This window comes from Cebus imitator, unplaced genomic scaffold (assembly GCF_001604975.1).
Source record: "Cebus imitator isolate Cc_AM_T3 unplaced genomic scaffold, Cebus_imitator-1.0 Scaffold18, whole genome shotgun sequence".
Classification (NCBI taxonomy): Eukaryota; Metazoa; Chordata; class Mammalia; order Primates; family Cebidae; genus Cebus; species Cebus imitator.
The window spans coordinates 13920343-13939566 of record NW_016107333.1 but is presented as its reverse complement, the minus strand read 5'-3'; the positions used below and the strand labels follow the sequence as shown (position 1 = coordinate 13939566).

The window sequence follows — 19224 nt, the reverse complement described above, 5'->3', positions numbered from 1 at the left end:
CTGATCACAAAGCTATTTCAAGTGTCTCTGCCTTCCCTCAACCTGTTCCTCTGCGGACAATGCCCTCCTCTCCCATTCTACTAGAAAAAGGATCCTGCCACAGACGGATCCTTCAACACCCTGCCCAAGTGGTGCCACCCCCTCCAGGAAGCCCTCTGGACATTCTTCCCCCATCTCTGGCAAAGTTAATACCTTCCTCCTTAGGATTCCTTTTTCAACTTAGTATCCCTTTTGTATTGCATCTGAGATACTAGATGAAGTGACTTAAGGTAAGTTATGAGCTCCTAACTATCAGAGACTATTTTATCTATGTTTGTAGCCCCAGCTCTAAACACAGCAGCTTACACATGATGGGTACTGGAACTGAACTAAACAATCTTGCCCTTCAGCTCCTAAGGCACTTCTCTGCGCTGCATGTTTGACTCTTGCCAAGGGCTATGATGTGTGTGCATGCACAAGGTCATAAAAACAAGCAACTGTAGTTTTGGTGTCCTTTCTAGGCTTGGTTATTACTCAATAGTTATTTGTTGTAGATTCTAATGAGAATCTTTTCACTTATACTCCTAGCAGCTGTTTATTTATTTTTGAGACAGAATCTCTCTGTCACCCAGGTTGGGGTGCAGTGGCACAATCTTGGCTAACTGTAAGGTCTACCTCCCAAGTTCAAGTGATTCTCCTGCCTCAGCCTCCTGAGTAGCTGAGATTAGATACTCGGGTGTGCACTACCACGTCAAATTAATTTTCTTATTTTTAGTAGAGATGAGGTTTTGCCATGTTGGCCAGGCTGGTCTTGAACTCCTGACATCAAGCGATCTGCCCGCCTTGGCCTCCCAAAGTGTTGGGATTACAGGTGTAAGCAACTGCGCCCGGCCTCTAGGAGCTGTTAATTTCCCATCCAAACAAGTCGAAATTCCTCAGCCAGTTCTCAGAGTCCTCCATAATTTCATAGCACCCTAAATTATAACCCTATGTTACATATTGCCCCATATGCTGGACAGAAACCTATAAACTCACAAGAACAGGAATGGTGTCTGGCCATTTGCCCCTCTGGTGTCTTCCTCACTGCCCCCTCTCTCCTTCCCTGTGGCCACCCATGGCCATGCCAGGAGCAGAGCCCACACTCCGGGAACGTGAGGGAAGTTCAAGGTGGTGTCTGAGTTCTGAGCCTCTGCCATCTCCCAGTGTAGCTGGTGACCCCCCTGAGTTCTGCACAGTTTAGAGGACTGCCTGGTGCCCCTCCCCCTCCCTTGATTTGAAGGCCCTCTCTGAGCCAGGTCCCTTACTTCCACTCTCCTGCCCTGAGTCCAGACCTTGCCCCTTGCCTACCTCCCACGGGACTGTTTCTGGGCTTCCTGGTACTAAACCATCACAGCCCCGCCTTTACAGCTTGGCTGAGGATCAGGCACCCTCACTGCCTAAGGCACAGGTCTTCTTATAAAGATCCTGGCTTTCCTATCCTTCCCACCTGGTTTCAGGCCATGCTGGTGGCTTCTGTCTCCTGGCCCTACCCTTTGCATTCATTCGTTGGGCATTTACCCTGATCCCTCTCTCACGCCCTCAGCCCCACCAAGGGGAGCCACCCCTCCATCCATATCATCCACAGGGCTGGCTGAGCTGATTTCCTCTGAGACAGGGCTGGCATCTGCCTCTCTCTGTTCTGAGAAGGTGATCCAGGCTCCCAGGGGACACCGACACCTAAATCAGAGCTGGCCCTGGCCTGGCTTCAGACTTTTCTCACCCTGAGAGTTGTAAACACACAGAAGGCCAGGGGAGGAGAAGCTCAGATGGTCTAACCTGGACCTGCTTCTCAACTTACTTAAACTACTTTAGGAGCTGCTGTTTCTGAGCCATTTGCTCAGCAGCCCTTGGTCACTGGACAGCCTTGCTTAATTGGAAGATGCCTGATTTAAGAGCACACGTGCTCACTCTGACCTATATCCTGATCCCCTGGCCCTCCGCTCTGCTGTGGCACACGTCACCACCAGCTTACAGGCTTGAGCTGTCATGAAATCCCTGGGCACAATCCAGTCCGGAAAAAGCATGGAGAGGAATGTGGCCCAGAGCTTCAGGTGCTCCACAGACGGCCATCGTGATCAGGGTCACTGCCTTCTTGCAGCAGGAATGCATTTCATTTGAGCCCATGGATTCAGGAGGCAGACACTGGATCCAAAGTCACCTCTACCACCTATTACTGTGGAACCCTGTACAAACTACTTTATCTCTGTGCCTCATTTATCACATCTGGGAAATGGGATAACAATAGTACAGGTTGAGCATCCTAAATCCAAAAATCCCAAATTATCCAGAATCTGAAACTTTCTGAGTCCTGACATGATACTCCAAGGAAATGCTCACTGCAGCATTTTGGATTTCAGATTTTTCAGATGTGGGATGTTCAACTGGCAAGTATCATACAAATATTCCCAAATCTGAAAAGATCTGAACTCGGAAACAATTCTGGTCACAAGCATTTTGGAAACAGGACACTCAACCTGTATCCACATCACAGGGCTGCTATGAAAAACAAGGCAATGCATGTCAAGTGTCTGGAGCAGCGCCTGGCGCACATGGGGAGCCCGTCATATGCTGCCGAGGCTGCTGCTGGTGACAACAAAGACAACTACGATGAGATTACAGAGGGAGGGGATGGGTGCCGCTCTGCGGTAACAATGCTACCAGGTGTCGCTAGCTCACGAAGCCTGGCTATGGTCCCATTCATCCTTACAGTAATCCATTTCCGCATGTGGCACCCGGCCCAGAGAGCAACCGCCACAGTCCCACTCCTAGGAAGCAGTGTAGCCAGGAACTGAATCCAGGCCTGTGAACCTAAAACGAATATTCCTTTAACCTCTGCCACTAAAATTGCATCCACTTTTCAAGGGGAAGCAGAAATATGGTTTCCCAGCACCTACTATGCCTTTGCGCGGCAACTGTCTGCTGAACAAGAGCATCTGAGTATTTGCTTTAAAGGAAAAGGCTGCTTTCTCCTTGGGATTTATAACGACAGGCTTTTTTGGCTCTGCAAGTTTGCTTTCCTCTCCGCAGTGCTGCAGATGGGGCTTTCTCAGAGCGGCGCTGCTTTTATCGAAGCAGCTGTTTGGGGTGGCCCCTTTGTTCCTTATCACCTACCTGACAACCGCATACCACATTGACAGATAAAATGGTGGTACCAGTTGACAACTATTTTCTTAACAGAACACAAATGGCTCCTTATTAAGTGCCCCCAGAGAAGATCTGCCATATAAATTTCATAAAGCCCAAGTGCCTCCTGAAATGTAAACTAGCCCTCTCAGCTTTCCCTAGGGAATCGCTGGTGAGATCTGCTTTGTCAGCCAGTGCGTGTGTTCCACCGATGGTCGCTGCAGGCCACTAAAAGCAAGAACCAATCCAGCCCTCCCACTAGAGCTGACACCAAGCCCTGTGTCGTGTGCGCCCCTTGGTCTGAGGATGGAAAAGCAACTTCCCTTCAAATTTACACAGTGACTCTGGTACGTGAGTCATAGGACCGCATTTTGAGGGATAGAAGGAAGTTGCTGTAGTGGCTCTTTTTTGCTAAGCCACTGAGGCTGGCTGTGGCCAGAAGACAGGAATGACTCTTACCTGTGCGGTGAAGAAGGCTGGGGTGAGGGATCCCGAGGGGAGGGCTGGGCTGTTGAGGGCGATGGAGCCAATGTCAGTGCCGGAGAGCACCAGTGGGGGCGCTGAGATTTCCAAGCCTTTGGGTTTTTTGGCCTTTGGGGGAAGAGATGGAGACTTGGTCTTGGAGCCCGATGACAGGTTCAAGGGCTCCAGGGAATCGGAGTCATGGCAGGCGGCCTCCAGGAAGAGGCTTCTGTGTTCAGAAGGGAGGGGCGAGTTGGGGGACAGGGACGGGGACCGAGATGAGAAGGGTGAGGCAGACGAAATACTGGCAGCGTTTGGCAACATTAAAGAGGAGATCTTGGCCGAGACGGACGAGGCCAGGAAGGCGGACGCCGCCGCAGCCTCTGATGTGGAAGGCAGGGACACCACCGGCCTGGTGACATGCTTGTCGGTTTTATTGGTCACAAACCTGATCACAGTCCTCACTTCTTCCACGGGGGGGCTGTCTTCGGGCGGCTCCTCCAGCTTCTCCGTCTTGATGGCCTTGAAGGCGTCTGGTGGGTTCTGCAGGGAATTGATGGTGAAGGACGAGTACAGGCCTGAGTGGATGTATTCATTGCGGCTGGTGCTTTTGAGGGTGGCCAGGCTGTGTTTGTGAGCCTCGCGGCCCTCAGGAGATGCCTTGCAGTCGCTGTCCTGCAGCAGAAGGCTCTCCCGGCTGATCTCCACCGCATGAGGATCCATCTTCAGGATCTCCGGGAAAGAGACGAACTTGTACACAAACTTCTGCCCGATCACCTTCTTGATGATGTTCTGCAAATACAAAAGCAGACACTGAAAATATGAGTGCGCCCGAGAAACCATGTAAACGCTCATGATAATGGTGAATGTCGCTGGTGGAAGCACCAAAATGTTTCTGATACACATTCTTGGCTAAGGAGAAGAAATAGGAATAAAGTTGGAAGCAGGAGAATTAGACGTGCATTCCAGTTCTGCCATTACTAGGGTTGTGATCTTTAGCAAGTGCCACTTTGAGTTTCCTCATCTGTCAAGAAAGGAAGATGATGATGATGACAATGATGATGATTTTTTAGACAAGGTTTCACTCTGTCGCCCAGGCTGGAGTGCAGTGGTGCGAACAGGGCTCACTGCAGCCTCGACCTCCTGGACTCAAGTGATCCTCCTGCCTCCACCTCCTGAATGGCTGGGACTACAGATGCATGCCACCATGCCCCACTTACATATATATTTTTATTTTTTGTAGAGACAGCATCTCACTTTGTTGCTCAGGCTGGTCTCAAACTCCTGGACCCAAGCAATCCCCCCGCCTTGGTCCGATGAGGATTATTCTATGTAATAACATAGTAACAGCTGCCATTTATGAAGCCCTTACTATGGGGATGGGATTATTCAGACCTGATCTCCTACAATCTGAACAGCCAATCCTAAAAGGAAGGTGTTGTGATTCCTATTTTAAAAATTAGGAAAATAAGCTTAGAGCACTTCCGTATCTCATGCAGACAGACACCTGGTAGGTGAAGAGGAAAAGGCAGCACTTCCTTAACCAAACACGGTATTGTCTTACCTACCTCTGGGAGTCAGAAGAATTCAATGAAATAATAATGCGAAAGCATTCTGTAAGCTGGAAAGCATTATAAAATGCAAGTTATCATCATCAAACACTACAATGTTTTCTTAACTCATGTAGTCATATTTTTCCTTTTTATTTATTTTTTCAAAGAAAGCCACTGGAGGAAAAACAGTCTACTCTGAATATCTGTGACATTCACAGACAGTATTTTTAGTTGCTGATGTCTACTTCTGGCTCTTCAGTTTATGGCTGCGGTCCTCAAACATTAGGATATCAACGAAAAGCAATAATCATTGCAAAAGTTTTTGCAGCCCTTTGGGAGAAGGGATTATATATTAAATGCTGTGCCGTTCTTTATTAAATGGATACATGAATTCCCTGCCAAAGCCACTGGATTCTATATTTACCTACCAAATGCTTGCTGTATGCCTTGCCCTATGGATGAATCTTGAGGCTGAGAGAGACAAAGATGGTCTCTCCCAAGCACAAAAACCCAGCACCATCCTATGGGAAAAGGACTCTGTTTCCTTAGAAACTGTTCCACCTAAAACTTGGGTATGAGTGAGGGTTAAAAAAAGATCATTTCGAGAAGAGCTTTAGAACCAGCTCTGATTGAGTGCCTGTCTTCTGTACCAGAGCTTGTACATAAACCACCTCACTGGATCCCCACACTAGCCCTGCTAGAGGTGGAGGGTGTCATCCTTCTGACACAAACAAGATCCCAGAGATGGGGAGCTGTTTGCCCAACAACCACCAAGATCCACTGGTTCTAAAGCCTAAGCTTTTTCACAGTCCCACACACGTTTAGGGGGAGAGAATCAAATATCCCCCTAATAGACATGAAATTGAACTGAATGCTGATGTCCTTTTTGAAATCATAGTGTGGTTCTAAATACATGTGTCTAACTGCCATCCTTTACATAACGATGTTCTGATTTGCCTTTTCTCCCACTTAAATGATGGGAGCAAAGGGCACATTTAAGGGCCCCATTCAGCACAGGAGATCCCATACACGGAGCCGTGAAGAGACTTCGCTGAGCACCTGCACGCAGGCCGATGCCGAGGGCACCTTCCATTACAGTCAAGGCCGAAGAGCAGCTCCAGTGGCTGCGGCCACCCTGCTGCATCCTGGGGCTCCCACCTGCAATTTAACCTGTGGAGTCCCATTTACGCCAGCGACCTCACACTCACACTACCACTCGAAGCTGAACAGCGCTTACAAACCTTCAGAGAAACGTGGGAAACTTAAAGGTTTTCCACCTGGGCCTCGTAAGCAGCGTATCTGCCGAGTGCTCTGCGTCAGAAAACGTGCCCGGGAACATCGGCTCCCAGCAGGAAATAAATTAAATCAGGGTGTCATTGGGCCCACCTGACCCAGAGTCAGTTCCTATTAAAAAGACAGCGTGCCGGCCTGGCGTGCTAATGCTTCCTTTGCTAAAATCCTAAGGTATTTTTAGTTTTAGCTCATAATATTTTCCTCCCTGAGGGAAAACTTTCTTTTTTCCCTCAGCCAGTTTGAACTAAACCGAGTGAATTTTTAGAGGCTAAATAATTACACAAAAGACAAACTTCTATAAACGTTTTATTTAGAGCCAAAATAAAAACACAAAAGAAAAATTATCTGAATCATTTCTTCTAACAAATCTTAAAAACTAATTGTTTTTTATTTTTTCAAAAAACCTTTAATTTTCTTACAGGTTTATAACATTGTGTCTAAGGTGGGATTACATTCATGGGCGCATCAGGAAATAATTTAGGGCTGTGAAAAAAATGACCAAAAATGTCTCCCTTGCTCAAAAAATGGTTGGGAACTGAAAAGCAACCTCAGACAGATCATCAGGCCTTGCCGTGTTAAAAAGAACATGAGGAACAACCCACATGTTGACCCACCAGCAAAAGGACAAATGAAAAGTTGCGCATCCTTACAATAGAATATTACCCAGTTGCAGTAAAGAATAAATCTGCTACAACATGACTGGGGCCTAGAATTCATTATTTGAGGAATGATGAATTACTATACTATGGAATAGTAAGGAACAAATATAACATAATGGGTCTCAAATTCATTACTTAGCATCACAGTTTGTTTTTTGTTTTTTTTTTTGAGACAGAGTTTCACTCTGTCACCCAGGCTAGAGTGTGGTGGCGCGATCTTGGCTCACTGCAACCTCTGCCTCCTGGGTTCAAGCAATTCACCTGCCCCAGCCTCCCAAGTACAGGGGATTACAGGCACCCACCATCATGCCCAGCTAATTTCTGTATTTTTGTAGAAACGGGGTTTCACCACATTGGCCAGGCTGGTTTTGAACTCCTGATCTCAGGTGATCTGCCTGCCTTGACCTCCCAAAGTGCTGGCATTACAGGCATGAGCCATAGAATAGAATATACTATTCTATGATGCACTGCAAAGTGAAAGCAGCCAGATATTACATGATAAAGGTCACATATTATTCTATTCATATAAAATGTCCAGAATCATGAAATCCATAAAAAAAAACAGAAAGTAGAGTATGGTTACCTAGAGCTAAGAGAGACGGAAGGAAGGAGGCGTGGGTTTCTTTTGGGGTAATGAAAACGTTCTAAAGTGGATTATGGTGATGGATGCAGAACTCTCTACTCAGAGCCACTGAACTGTACACAGTAAGTGGATGAATTGTGTGGCATGTGAATTGTGTCTTAATGAAGCTGGTTTTAAAGAAAAGAACATACAGAATCAAGTATTTTACGTGTTTAAGGAGAAGAGAGTGGGAACTTCCTATAGCTAGACAGCGACTGTCCTAACATGCCAACCCCTACTCTTAATATAAAAAGGGAGATGCAGCCGGGCGCAGTGGCTCACACCTGTAATCCCAGCACTTTGGGAGGCCGAGGCGGGCGGATCACCTGAGTCAGGAGTTCGAAGCCAGCCTGGCCAACATGCTAAAACCCTGTCTCTACTAAAAATACAAAAATTAGCTGGGCATGGTAGCTCAGGCCTGCAATCCCAGATACTCCGGAGGCTGAGGCAGGAGAATTGCTTGAACCCAGGAGGTGGAGGTTGTGGTGGAGATCACGCCAGCCATTGCACTCCAGCCTGGGTGACAGAGCAAGACTGACTCAAAAAAAAGAAAAAGAAAGTTGGGGGAGACGCTGGGAAGGGCCCTTCGGTAGCTGCAGCCTCTGCGGGGGGAGCAGAGAGACACCCAGAGTTTTCTGGGGAAAGGTTACACAGTGACGGGGATGGACACAATAGCTGGCCAAAAGGTGAAGTGACAGCCACTGGAAAGAACTGAGGCAGGTCGTGCTTCTCTGGAGACCATGGGAAAGACAGATTCGATCTGGCTACCTGGAAACCTGCCAGGGGTGAAGGCTAAGAATGGAATGGGGAAGAGAAGAGGGCAGGGCTAGGCAGAGTGAGTCAGAATAATGCAGCCCAGTGACCCAGCACCCGGGACGTCCCCTACACGAGGAAGCCAGTAAAGAAAGCCCCCCACAGCAGTGCCCGTGGCTGGAGGATTAGGAAGAGCGTGGGCTCAGAGGACGTGTGTCCCTGCAGCTGAACGGACAGCCCCTTCTTACTTATCTTCCAGGGCTGCCCCCAAGAGCAGCGGCCTGTATGTTGGAAGCTCTCTCTGTGGCTTCCAGAGGGAAGTCTCCTTCCAACACAGTTTGTTGAGAAGACTCAGTGTCAGGAATAATACAAGCTAGTATTTGCTGAGCATGTATTATTTGTCAGGCTATCTTCTAAGAACCTGACAAACATCAACTCACTTCATCCTCTCGCAGACCGGAATGATTATTATCCCCATTTTGGAGATGAGCAGACTGAGGCTCAGGAAGTATAAACTAGACACTGTGGCAAGCTTGTACCTAGAGAGAGCAGACAGCACCCAGGCAATGTGACTCCTGAGCTCCTGGCTACCATGAAGGGTGACACAAGACTCAGCCCAACTTAGGCAGCCCGAGACACAAGAACAGTTGGTCAGGAGCTCTTATTATGGTAAGTGATGAGGATATTTAGAAAAAGTCTGGTTTCCATCCCTTCAGTCCCAGACTCACAAGTATTTGTTGCTCACAGTTGCCTGGTAACCTGAGCAAGGCTGGTCTGTGACGGGTAGAGCTGAGTGTGTGTCCAGCGTGGTTTTCGAGAGAGTGTTACACACATCCGCTTCCCCCTTACACGGGTGGGACCAGCCTCTTTGTAATTTCCCATTAAATATGTATTTGCAAAAGGGCAGCCTCTTTGCCTGGCAGGCATTCCATGTAAGGTTCCGGGCAGCAAGGATGGGACCAATTTTAGTGAGGGTAAAAAGCAACATCCCCTTAAAACAGACCTCAGTGGCAGTTCCAGGCGAAAGAGGAAGGCTGGATACCAAAATTAAGCTCACTGTCACCCTGGCCAAGTTGCCATTTTGAGAATGCAGTAGCCAAAAGGGCAAGCAGTCCATTTGGGACAGGATTCCGGGCACACTTGTGCAAAAGAACCCTTCCCAACCCTCCAACCACCTCTGGGGACCAAGGCATCCCATGAGAGGGACGATCCCACTTTAATTGCATAGAAAATGCCAAGAGAGCAGGTCGTATTTTCATTTCCATTTCAGTGCTGTTACCCTGACAGGTCACAAGCACACCTATAAGAACAGGTATGGGTGTCCACAGTGTGTTTAAGTATGTACACACACAAACACGCACAGACACGTAGAGTCCACTCTGCCCTTTGAAGAGGAAGGAGCCTATAAATAATCCCAAGCAGCAGACAGATGAGAAATATTTCAATAAGTTCTGTCATTTATAAGTATATGCAGTGTTAGGTAATGAAAAGATGCATATGGAATTAGAGTTACCTTTTTATTTTTTTTCTTTGAGACGGAGTCTTGCTCTGTCACCAGGCTGGAGTGCAGTGGCAGAATCTCGGCTCACTGCAATCTCCACCTCCTGGGTTCAAGTGATTCTCCTGCCTCGGCCTCCTGAGTAGCTGGGCTTATAGGCATGCAACACCATGCTTGGCTAATTTTGTATATTTAGTAGAGATGGGGTTTCTCCATGTTGATCAGCCTGGTCTCGAACACCTGACCTCAGGTGATCCGCCTTCCTCAGCTCCCCAAAGTGCTGGGATTATTACAGGCGTGTGCCACCGCGCCCGGCCTCAAACAGGCCTTTCTTAACCCCTGCACTGGGTGAGGGGGACAGAGCAGGGGACCTTTCCAATAAGTACCCACTTGACCCTATCACAAGGGCTGCTGCGGGGATTAAAAGGAGGGGCTCCCAAGTCACTTCCTGAGTTCAATGCCTCAGTTTCCTCATCTATAAAATGGGGACTGATCCATCTGCCTCATGGGACTGAATGAGACATTCACGTGCAGCTTCAATGAGAACGTCTGAAATATCCATGCATGACAGGCCCCATGGCATATACTAGCTATTGGTATTCTCATTATTTTTACACTCCATTTAAGCAAAAACAGAACAAAACCTAAACATCACCCTCTGTCAGCCCTAATGACAATTTAATAGACAAAATTAATCCTCACAGAAGACTGCATATTCTGTTAGCTTTATCCAAAGTTCTGGGTAACATGCTCAGTCGTACAGCAGGCAGAATTACATCTGGTTTACATATCTCAACTGTGCAGGGGAAACATGCTGTTTTTATTTAGTTGGGTTCGGACAAGAGATACAAGGCTTATATTACATTGTGCTTAACAAGGCCAGCACTTGACATCCACTTTAACGGAGAACCTCACACAATCCAATTAATTTGGGGGTATTGGAGGAGGGGGACGCAGGGAGCTGCAGATGTGAACTGCCAGATCCACGTGCTCTGCTTAGACGCTGATGGCAGCCTGCAGACAAGAGGCCACACGTCAGGCTCCGAAAGGTGGTGTGGACGCTAACCAGGCACCCAGCTCATCTCAACTGCTCCCCGTGGCCTCTCAGAGCAGAACCATGCTGCCCAGACTGGGAGGGAGAAGCGCAACTTTGCCGCCTCTGCTTGGGCCTGGCCTCGGCTCAGGGCTCCTGGGAGGAGCCAACGGGAAGCTGCTGGCCCTGAGCCACTGTCACTGAGACCCCTGAGGCGGGAACCAGTTCAGGTGCTGGGCAGACACACGAGATGATGCATTGATTTGTGGCTCACTCATGTTATCGTGGTAGATCCCCTATGTGAAAGGAACCAGTGCAGAGAAAGAACACGGAAAGAAGCCAGCATTTATGAGGGCCAGCCGCATGCTGAGCGCACACAGCTGCCTTGCAGAATGGGTACTGCTATCCCATTGCAGAGATGGAGAAGCCAAGGTCCCCCTGAACACCGAGGTTATATCCACCTGCCCACCACCAGAGGGTAGGCTGAATATTGAGAGAGCCATATGATGGAATACCATGGAGCTATGTCAGGGGACATGGTGTTGCTAACACTTTCCCAGACCTTTAAATATATATTAGGTGAAAAAACAACAGTATGAATGAGATAATTCCACTATTTTAATGAAGTAATTTTCTATTGCATATATATTTATGTTTTCTATTGTATATATGCATATGTTTAAATAAAGATAGAAAAATTAATCTTGAAAGACGTAAATAAAATTTAACAGTGATTTTTCGCATTTCTTTTTGCTTGTGTGCATTTTCACATTAAAAAAAATATGTATTTGAAGGCCAGGTGTGGTGTGGCTCACACCTGTAATCCCAGCACTTTGGAAGGCCGAGGTGGGCAGATCACCTGAGGTCGGGAGTTTGAGACCAGGCTGACCAACATGGAGAAACCCCGTCTCTACTAAAAATACAAAATTAGCCTCACGTGGTGGCTCATGCCTGTAATCCCAGCAACTCGGGAGGCTGAGACAGGAGAATCGCTTGAACCTGGGAGGCAGAAGTTGCAGTGAGCCGAGATTGCATCATTGCACTCCAGCCTGGGCAGCAAGAGCAAAACTCCGACTAAAAAATATATATATATATTTGATATGTATTACTTGCCAAATTAAGAATTTTAAGAGAAAGAAATAGGAACTAAAAAGCTGACTAGTCCAGGATCACACAGCTTGTAACTGGTGGAGCCAAAGTTTGAACCCGATTGTATCTACTGCCAGGACCTAAGCCACTTCTGTTCCCCCACCACACCCTCTTCCAGAAAGCGGCTGCATTTGGAAGTGGAGGCTGCTGCTAAAGGAAACCCATCAGGGCCACGGGGTCTCTGCATTCCAGAGTAATCGTGGGGCTAACTGCAGAGTGCCTGGGAAAGCCAGCTCTTGCTGAGAAAGCATGGGCCTTGCTTAACAAGTTATTTCTAGCTCCTTGGGCGGAAGAGACCAATCTTCCGTAAGGTCTGTTCATTACCCAGGAATAGAACTGCCTCTGCCAAGCCACAGGGTAGAGAAGGTAGCTTTGGAGGGCCACCCTAGCAGGAGGCACCAGGGACCCAGCAGTCCCACTGCAGCAGATTGGACATAAGCAGCCGACCTCTAAGTGGCACGCCATCCAAATGACGAGGGTGACAGGGAAACAACAGGAAGCTCGCATCCACCATACACAGCCCAGTGATGGCACCCACTGCTGAGCTCCCCCGACTGTCCCCAGCCCTGTGCCCAGCAGCAGCTCACACCAGGGCACACAGGCCAGGAGCCTTGATGGGTCATATGTTACATGGAACCAATGCTGGGGTGAACAGATCTGGGCTTGAATTCCAGCCTCTCTGCTTCCTATGACCTTGGGAAACTTACTGAACATCTACACAGGTCTCAGTTTACTCACCCCTAAAATGGGAATAAAAATACCCCATAGGCTATTTCTTTCTTTCTTTTTCTTTTTTTGAGACGGAGTCTCGCTCTGTCACGAAGGCTGGAGTGCAGTGGCGTGATCTCAGCTCACTGTAACCTCCGCCACCGGGGTTCAAGCCATTCTTCTGCCTCAGCCTCCTGAGTAGCTGGGATTACAGTCGTGTGCCACCATGCCCAGCTAATTTTTTTATTTTTAGTAGAGATAGGGTTTCACCATGTTGGTCAGGCTGGTCTCGAACTAATGACACCGTGATCCACCCGCCTCGGCCTCCCAACATGCTGGGATCAGGCATGAGCCACTGCACCCGGCCCCCATAGGCTAGTTTTTTCTAAAGACTCAGTGTAGTCAGTCCCTCACTCATAGAAGTCCTTAAAACATGACCCCTCACCCAGTGAATTTTGCTTAACGTGCAGTAAACTAATAGGACACATTGCTCATTATATCACACTTTTCATTTTCTTCTGGCTTCCAGGAAAATTGCTTGGATGGGCACCTCACTTTACAGTTTACAGAATGCTCGCGCATGATCTCCTGTTAGCCTCACAATGATCACAGAGGCAGGACCCGGGGCTCCCAGCTGAGTTCACACCACCCCCATGGAGCAGAACAGTGTCTCCAGGCTGCGGCTTCCTGGCCAACACATTTTCTTCAATGCCTGCTTTTGGGTTCCCATCCAGACCACAGTGTGACTCACTCTTTCCTGATATGAAACCTGAAGTGTCCTTTCTCCAAAGTTAGAACAAGTAGTCACTGTATCTCTCCAACAAGCAAACATTCTTTCAGCAAACATTGTTTTTGTTTTTTAGAGATGGGGTCCTGCTGGCATTGCCCAGACTGGAGTGCAGTGGCTATTCACAGGCATGACTGTTACACGCTGCAGCCTGGAGCTCCTGGGCTCAAGCGGTCCTCCAGCCTCAGTCTCCCGAGTAGCTGGGACTATAGGTTTGAGCCACCACATCCGGCTTTCAATGAAGATTGAATACACACTCTCCTCTGGGAGGGCCTGTGCCAGGCTCTGAGGCACAGAGGAGTGAAGCTGGCTTCTGTCCTTGAAGTGCCCCACAGCAGCTTGGATGGGCTGTGACATGCCCTGCTTCTGCTCTGTCTCCGCCATCGGAAGCAGAAGGGACAGTGGGCAGTTAGCTGGCCATACTAGACTCTGCTACAAATGTCTGGGGGGTAGGCTTCGCCTCACATCCACCCCCCACTAAAGAGCATCTTACAATCTTGAACTCACAGGCTCATGCAATCCTATCACCTTGGCCTCCCTAAAGTACTGGGATTACAAGCGTGAGCCACCACATCCGGCTATTAAAGAGCATCTGGCTTGGCACAGTGGCTCATGCCTGTAATCCCAGCACTCTGGGAGGCCGAGGCAGGCAGGTCACGAGGTCAAGAGATCAAGACCATCCTGGCTAACATGGTGAAACCCCATCTCTACTAAAAATACAAAAACTAGCTGGATGTGGTGATGTGCACCTGTAGTCCCAGCTACTCGGGGGAGTAGCCTCAGCAGGAGAATTGCTTGAAGCCGGGAGGCAGAGGTTGCAGTGAGCCGAGATGCACCACTGCACTCCAGCCTGGGCCGCAGAGCGAGCCTCCTCTGACCCGTCAACCTGAGCTGCTTCTCACCCAGGGCAATCTTCCCCCATCACCCTCCTCTGCGATGAGTCTAATGGCCCTGCCAGATTCATGTCCACCAAGGACCTTAGAATGAGATCTGATTTGGAAACAGAGTCCTTACAGGTGTAATTAGTTCAAGATGTCGACATGGAACCATCCTGGATTTAGAGTAGGCACCAAAGTCAATGGCTTGTGTCCTCATGAAGACATGAAGGCACACCCAGGGAAGAAGGCCATGGGACACGGAGGCAGAGACAGAGTGTGGCAGCTCCAAGCCAAGGACACCAAGGGTGGCTGGGGCCCACGAGAAGCCGGAAGAGGCAAGGGGGGATTCTTCCCTAGGGCCTTCAGAGGGTGCAGGGCCCTGGAGACACCTAGATTTCACACTTCTTGCTTCCCAAACTTCCAGAGAATATATTTCTGTTGTTTTGAGCCACCAAGTTTGGGGTCATTTGTTCCAAAGCTCTGGGAAACTAATACACCCCTTTCTTAAAGTCATCTCTGTTTGGCCAGGAGCAGTGGTTCATGCCTGTAATCCCGGCACTTTGGGAGGCTGACGTGGGTGGATCACGAGGTCAGGAGATTGAGACCATCCTATCCAACATAGTGAAACCCCGTCTCTACTAAAAATACAAAAATTAGCCGGGCGTGGTGGTGGGTGCCTGCAATCTCAGCTACTCGGGAGGCTGAGGCACAAGAATGGCTTGGACCCAAGAGACGAAAGTTGCAGTGAGCCAAGATCGCACAAATGCACTCCAGCCTGGGTGACAGGGTGACACTCCATCTCAAAAATAGTAATAATAATCTCTGTTGAGCAAGCAGAGGAGGCACAGCCTGGGGTCACCCCGGGATTGCCAGCGGCCGTGCCCACTGCGATGGCACCAGCAGCGTTTAGGTGGTACCAGCACCATTCCTTGTGCAAAGCTGAACTTTGGAGGTTGTGCACTCACAAACATGCACACACCCACTCATGCCCGTTCCAAACTTCTAAGAATGATGTGCTGCCAACAAAGGTTGGAACTCTGTCTCTGAACTGGCCGACTCTGCTGGACTCCCAGGGGAGGTCTGCTTGTGGTTTGGGTTGAGGTTTCTTTGTCTTCTGGCACTGGTAAGCTGCAGCGTGAACTATCTCACCAAATTCAGACAGCCTGAAGTTGAGGCGCTCCTCATCCCTGCGCCTGAGTACCCATGGCACCCTGAGGGTGCTGGTGAGAAGGGCTGGCTTGCTGGCCTGGCAGGACACCCTGACCCGGGAGGCTTTGGCTGGATGTTCACAGCATTTTTCTTTCCACCCCCTCTTTTTGGCTGGACCTGGAGTCCCATCTCCCTCCTGGCTCTCCTTAAATGCTCAAGGGTCCTTTTATTCAAAGGCCTTTTAAGTGTTAATAAGATAGAACATAAAACTGCTCAGGCCTGGTGGTGGCTCACGCCTGTAATTCCAGCACTTGAGGCCAAGGTAGGTGGATCGCCTGAGGTCAAGAGTTCGAGACCAGCCTGGCCAACAAGGTAAAACTCCATCTCTACTAAAAATACAAAAATTAGCTGGGCATGGTAGCGCACCTATAGTCCCAGCTACTCAGGAGGCTGAGACAGGGGAATCACTAGAACCCAGGAGATGGAGGTTGCAGTGAACCAAGAAAGGACCACTGCACTTCAGCCTGGGAGACAGAGCGAGACTCCATCAAATAAATAAATAAATAAATAAATAAATAAATAAATAAATAAATAAACAACTGCTCCCCAATGCAAATATTCCCCTTTCCCCTGCTGGGTAGGGGAGCTGCTCACACTGACCTTGACCTTCCTGTAAGGAGTGACCACCTCCAGTGCTGGCAGATGGCATGGCGGGGCAGTGCGTGTCATGAGCCACAGGTGGTCTGGGAGTGTCTTCTCATCCTGGCTTTGTCACCAGTTTACTTGGGAACACTCCCCTCCTCTCAAGGGTCCTGACCTGCTAAAGGAGGGGTAGGTAGGGCAAGATGCTTTCTTGGATCCTCTCCAGGGTGACTTTCCAAGGTGACAGACTCCTTTCTGTGCCATGGAGAAGGATGCTGTTTTTTACTCATCCCCACTATGCTTGATTAGTGCTGCCACGCCCTCAGCACTGCAGAACGCAGGAAACAGGAAGAAAACCCAGCATGCGGCCCCCTAAAAGGGAGAGGCAGAAACCAAGTCCCTCTGGGAGGGGCTGTGAGACAGAGACGGCCATCACCAAGTGAGGCACCAGCTGGAGGAGGCGCAATCAGAGAGGAGTCTGAAGGGTGGCCTGGAGTGAGCAGGCAGGAAGGGCAGGAGGAAGGAAGGGGTCTGAGAAGATGCTGGGGCAGGGGCCAGCTGTGGGGGTGCAGGGAGGGAGGTTGGGTTGGAGCTGGATGGTGGAGGGAGCTTGGAGTCCTTCCTGGAGGCCGCCGGGAGCCGGGAGGCGCACGTGTACAGGAGCACCACACTCCAGTACTTTCCGTAGGAAGTGTGGGGTGTTCTGGGGCCACTTGAACTCACATTCTCAGCTGACTCAGATCATCTTGCCAGTGGTTTTTCCACTGTCATTTCAATTAAAAAATACCGGGGGCCTGTCTCTCCTCTCTGGCTGCCCTTGGGGTCAGCAGCAGCAGCACTAGGCATACAGGACTCAAGTCGGGCCCAGGGCTCTGGAGCTGTGTCGCCCTCCAGTTTTGGAAGCCCAGGCATGGTCCTTGGGGGTCGACACTCTTAGTCTGAAAGCTTTGCCGCTGCCCTGCTGCTGCCTCTTGAGTCCGTGACTTCCACCCCTTGGAGACTCAGCCTCCCCACCTCTAAAATGGGCTCAATACTGACCACCAGCACTGGCGCATCACGAACTGGAAAATGAGTTAATAGATGTAAAAATACCTAGCGCAGTGCCCGACTTCAAACAAAATGCTCCACACACGTGAGCTTCCCTTCCTTATGCTATAAACTCGGGCTGGGAACTAAGAGGAGCCGTGGAGGGGCGCAGGCAGGGCTGGGGAAGAGGCCGTGCAGAGGAGCAGCTGAGGCGTGGGTGGACGGCAGGAGGTGGGTGCTGTGCTGTGAATGTTGGAGTTTCTGTGAGTCTGTCTACACAACCACTACATTTTCCTGCAGCTAAAATCCCATAAGCAGGAACGCTCATGCTGGCAAACGCACCCTCGGTGTGGGCCTAGGCAACAGCCTGACGTAAGTGAATCTGGCAAGGCCGCAGGAGCTTTGGCAGCTGAGCCCCTGGCAGAAGCATCCTCATCAACACGGTGTTGACGGCGCTCCCGGGCCTCTGGCTCATCCCTGTTTCTTAGCAACTGCCCTGTTTTGGGGGAACACTGGGTGCCACAGGGAAGCTGGCCTGGAAGCATGTGCAAGAGAGGCCGTGCCTTAGTCAACATGCAGCCCCCCACTGGCAGCAGCCTGGCCCCAATGCCAGCTGCCATCTCCCAGGGCAATGTGACCACATTGGAAGACCTCCGTGAGGTGGTTTGGCCACTCCACAGGTCTCTAGGCAGCTTCCAGGACCAAAGCTTGCGAGAGAGGCCCTGGTCACCCCCGGGGCCCCCAGGCAATAGCCCCATTGCCATCTGTTACACTTCCAGCCATCTGACTAGCTACTATGGTAGGAAAGACAGACACAAGACAAAACATACCAGGCCCTCAACACTCACACCCAGGGCTGGGCACAGAGGGCCCCCTCGATCCATAAGACACCGCAAAGGGAGTCCAGGTCTTCCCTAACATTCCATGACCAACAAAGGTGTTCTAGAAAGTTCTGGGATATGAATGTCTGCTGGATGTTTGTTCCTTCTCCACTCTGACAGCATCATTTTATCTTTGCAAAATTTATTTTGGGAAATCAAAGAATTCCGCCAGGGCCAGGCTTCTTGGCAGAGGCAGTCGATCTCAGACATGTATTATTAATACTAACATTTTCTTGTAGTGATTGCACACCCAATTTAAAATGAATTATCCAATTAAGTTAAGAAGGTGATGCGTTCTACTTCCAGGAATAGGTTGCCAATGACTTTGTCTTGACTGTTCTCCCCGAAACCCCTTCCAATTAAGTAAAGATTGTTTAGTACATCGTGAGGCTAAGCCAAGAGGTTGCTGTGGAGACGGGAGGATTTCTCATCCTATCGTCAGTTTCATCTCTTGATGAGAAGGGAGCCAGCAGAGCTGTCAGCCTCCCCTGGGGCTGAATGTTCACCGCCAACAAGGACAAAAAGGCTGCTGGACAGAAGAGGCTGAGGGCTTGTGAAAGCTTCCAGGTCTCCTTCTGCAACAACGGAAAGCCTGTGTCTTCAGCGTCTCGTGAGCAGAAAACAGTCACCCACCTTATGGGAATACCAGAGCCCATCCTTTTTCCCTCTCCACCCTTATGCTGAAGGTGTGATAGGACCAACCCGGGCCCACAGAGAGAAATGGATTCATGGTACCTGGCTAAGAAGATCAAGGCTGTACGATCGAGGTGTAAAACGATCCACGCCAAGAAGAGTAAGAAGAGACACAGATTTTTCTTTCTTTCTGTTTGTTTTGAGACGGAGTTTTGCTCTTGTTGCCCAGGCTGGAGTGCAATGGTGCAATCTCAGCTCACTGCAACCTCTGCCTCCCAGGTTCAAGTGATTCTCCCGCCTCAGCTTCTCGAGTAGCTGGGATTACAGACACCCACCACCACACCTAGCTAATTTTTT

At 49.5% G+C, this 19224-nt stretch overlaps 1 protein-coding gene across 2 annotated transcripts in view; it reads right to left on the bottom strand.

Moving 5' to 3' along the window:
- Positions 1-19224, bottom strand: part of ELK3 (ETS transcription factor ELK3) — a 76995-nt gene that overhangs the window by 15179 nt on the left and 42592 nt on the right. For both annotated transcript variants that reach the window (XM_017516272.2, XM_037733917.1), the window contains exon 3: positions 3601-4395. In XM_017516272.2, the coding sequence (XP_017371761.1) occupies positions 3601-4395 (795 nt within the window). The remainder of the gene's footprint in view (positions 1-3600; positions 4396-19224) is intronic.